The sequence below is a fragment of the Sinocyclocheilus rhinocerous genome, unplaced genomic scaffold (assembly GCF_001515625.1).
Source record: "Sinocyclocheilus rhinocerous isolate Xijiao unplaced genomic scaffold, SAMN03320098_v1.1 scaffold552, whole genome shotgun sequence".
NCBI classification, from domain to species: Eukaryota; Metazoa; Chordata; class Actinopteri; order Cypriniformes; family Cyprinidae; genus Sinocyclocheilus; species Sinocyclocheilus rhinocerous.
Genome location: NW_015625574.1, coordinates 283,781 through 287,392, shown reverse-complemented (window position 1 = coordinate 287,392; position 3,612 = coordinate 283,781). Strand labels below are relative to the sequence as shown.

The 3,612-nt window shown below is 37.8% G+C and overlaps 1 protein-coding gene across 2 annotated transcripts in view; it reads right to left on the bottom strand.

Moving 5' to 3' along the window:
- Positions 1 to 413: 413 nt before the first annotated feature.
- The window catches only part of ifngr1lb1 (interferon gamma receptor 1-like b1), a 19,159-nt gene continuing 15,960 nt past the window's right edge, over positions 414 to 3,612 (bottom strand). The window contains exons 6-8 of one of the 2 annotated variants that reach the window (XM_016566805.1): positions 1,314 to 1,435; positions 554 to 909; positions 414 to 519 (exon numbers count right to left, since the gene is read on the bottom strand). In XM_016566805.1, coding sequence (XP_016422291.1) covers positions 580 to 909; positions 1,314 to 1,435 — 452 coding nt within the window. In that variant the 3' untranslated portion in view covers positions 414 to 519; positions 554 to 579. Of the gene's footprint in view, positions 910 to 1,313; positions 1,436 to 3,612 lie in introns of both variants that reach the window. The other variant, XM_016566796.1, reaches the window with a different exon arrangement.

The window sequence follows — 3,612 nt, the reverse complement described above, 5'->3', positions numbered from 1 at the left end:
GGTACTGGTAAATCTCTGGCACGACATTGCCCCCTTTTCCCCCCTCTTGACAGTGTACATTTCAACAGTTTTTCCCCCTCCCTGGAAAAATTATTTTATTTACACATTAATTTATCTTAATGCAGGTTAGGGGGAAACTCGCCCTGGCTGTAGTTAACACTGTCAATGCAGCACATCGCAACAATCTAGATCACTCTCACCACAATCGAACCCTCTGCACTGTGTCTGATTGTACACAGCTTTGAATGGGTGCGATGTAGTTTTGTCTCTGTGCACACAACACAAGCCTACTGCCAGGGGCGGATCTACCGGGGTGGCAGCTGCCACCCTAAGAAAAAGCTGTGCCACCCCAGAATTATCAAAGAATAAAATATAAATGTAAGCAGTGTTTCATGTGCTACTTTTCAGCCGCGGCGATGACAGAGTACACAAAATAATGGCAAAAAACATGTCTTTCAAATGATCAGTGTGTGAAATTGTTAATGGACCAAAATTGATTACAATGACTTGGTGTGAACAAGCCATCTTTCCACAAGAAATGCAAACACTTTCCAGTGTCATTCTTACACAGGTTCAGACCTAATGCACTGGTGATCGAGGGCCGTATCCCTCAGTAATGTCCCCCGGACTCATCTCCTGCAGGAATTTGGGACGGTCATAGTCAGACGACCTGCCAAAGCCTTCAGAGTCTTCACAATCCATGTCCTCTTCAGAAACCTCAGTTAGATCCACTACGGTGTCATCAAGGATAGTATTTGCTTTGCAGTCTTTCTCAGTTGGGGAAATGGAGGGAGAACCATAGCTAAAAATCTCATCTGTCAGTAGGGGTGTGTGTCCCCAAGGTGTCATTTGGGAAATGGCGTTCGGCTCTGGTTGGGTTGTAGGAGATTGGCCAGGTATAACGTTCTGCTGCATATGGAAAGGAGCAAACGGTTAGTCTTGGTTCTGCTGATGGGGAGTCAACAGCAGATCACCAGACACATCACAAATACAAAACACTGCTGAATAAAGAACAATTCCTAAAGAAACAGTTCACCTGAAAATGTTAAATTCTGTCATAATGTAACTGATCTTCATACTGCTTCAAACATGTATGGCTTTATTCTGTTTGTTGTTCATAAAATAAAAGCGGATATCATAGGATATCACTATCATAGGGATATTCCCACAGGTGATAAAAACGTTTGGACCACCATAAGGGTGAATACTTTTTTTGTTTTTGCTGAAATATGCCTATACTAGAATTTAAATGAAAAATAAATAAATAAATAAAATAAAATAAAAATACACAACGAAAGGACCAAAAGACATACCAAAAATTCAGGAATTATGGGGATTTTGGACCATTTCCTCCAAAGCAGCCACACAAAGCCCATAATAATGAAGAGCACAATGGTCCCTCCGACTAGCAAAGCTGCGATTACTCCCGTTTTGTCTACAGAAAAGTCAAGAACAATTCAATGAAGCGTCTACTCTAGTACTCACAAATAATGATTTAATTTAAGATGAAGGTGAAGTTTAGAATTTCCATACCACTATCAAAATCAGACAGAACTGGGAAAAAAAATACACGTTTTCAAAGTTTCAAGCATTCCCCCAAACTGCCATTGATAGGACAGATTAATTAAATAGTCCTTTTTCAGTATTAAATACATTATGAATATACTTTAAGGGTAAGGCAGTGCTGTTTGGTGCTAGAAGCACAAAAATGACAATATTCACCTATTTTATTTATTTATTTGTCCTTTATTAAACCAGGTAAAACTTTCTGAGATTAAAAATCTGTTTTACAGAAGTGACCTGGCCAAGATGCAGCATTACATTTCAGAAGAAGAACACAAAACACTGTATTAAAAACAATTAAAAACACTTACAAATTAATTATTCCTTTAACAGCTCATTAATCAAGAATCTAAAAGTGTTCATTGACACTAAGGTCTGTAACCTCAAGTTGTGTTGTAAAAAGTTCCAATCATTGGGCGCTGCAAACTGAAAAGCTTGTCTTCCAAGTTCAGTTCGTGCAAATGGAACCGAAAGAATGTACAAGTCCTGTGAGCGCAGAGAATAAGCTCCAGGAGCTGGGTGAGGGAACAAAGATATGGAGGCAGTAAAGCCAAGATGGATTTATAAATAAACCGGTACCAGTGAATACGTCTGTGCGTTGATAATGACATCCAACCAACTCTATTATACAAATCACAATGATGGGTACTAACATTACAATTTAATATAAACCTGAGCGCACCGTGATACAAAGTGTCCAGAGAACCTAAAAGTTTGGTAGACGCCGATTTATACAGAATGTCTCCATAATCAAGGACTGGCATAAATGTGACAGAAACCAATCTTCTTCTTGCCTCAAATGAAAAGCAGGGTTTATTTCTATTTGCACACATTGTGTTCTGCCCACTAAGTAGCTTTCAAATCAAGAGGTTGTCTCATTTGACATTCCAATTTGTTTCAGTCTAGTTTTTAATCAACTGAAATCAACGTTATCGAAAGCCTTGGACAGATTGATAAAAAGTGATACACAATAATGACCTTTATCAAGCACCTCAGTGATATTGTTTATAACCCTAGTCGCAGCTGTGGTTGTGCTGTGTTGTTTCCTAAAACCAGACTGATTATGTGATAAAATATCATGTTCCGTAAGATATGAAACTACATCAATTATAGTACCCTGTGAGGTTTTGAGTGATAGTTGATTTGCCACTTGTTTCTTTGATCTTGAAAATAACATAGCTTTAGTTTTAGTCACATTCAAAGGCCACAAAGCCTTTGTTGCACAACATCAAAAGCACTCTGGAGTAAGGACACAGCATGGTGTAATTTAGTTGTGCTACAATAAATCACAGTGTCATCAGCATAAAAATTAAAATTTAAATGACCAATATTAAAATCAAGATTATTAATATAAATAATAAAAAGCAGAGGCCCCAAAACAGACCTCTGAGGAACACCCCTCATAATCTGCAATGGTGCAGATGAATGGCCTTCCATTTGCACACATTGTGTTCTGCCCACTAAGTAGCTTTCGAACCAAGAGGTTGTCTCATTTGACATTCCAATTTGTTTCAGTCTAGTTTTTAATAAACTGAAATCAACGTTATCGAAAGCCTTGGACAGATTGATAAAAAGTGATACACAATAATGACCTTTATCAAGCGCCTCAGTGATATTGTTTATAACCCTAGTCGCAGCTGTGGTTGTGCTCTGTTGTTTCCTAAAACCAGATTGATTATGTGATAAAATATCATGTTCCGTAAGATATGAAATCAACTGCTCACTAATGAGAGATTCAAAAACCTTGAAAAAAAACTGGCCTATAGTTATTCATATCGGAAGGATCTCCTCCTTTTAACAATGGGACAACAAAGGCAGACTTCCATATATTTAGGAATTCATTTAAACTCAGTGAGAGGTTATAAATATATGTCAAAGGGGCAGCAATGTAATCTGCAGCCAATTTTTAAAAAGTGGTTCTAATTTTTCAGGATCAGCTGACTTATTTACATCTAGTAGTTTGAGAGCTTTTTTATCTGACAAGTAGAAAGCGGTTTAAAGGGGTCATATGATGCGATTTCAATTTTTCCTTTCTCTTTGGAGTGTTAC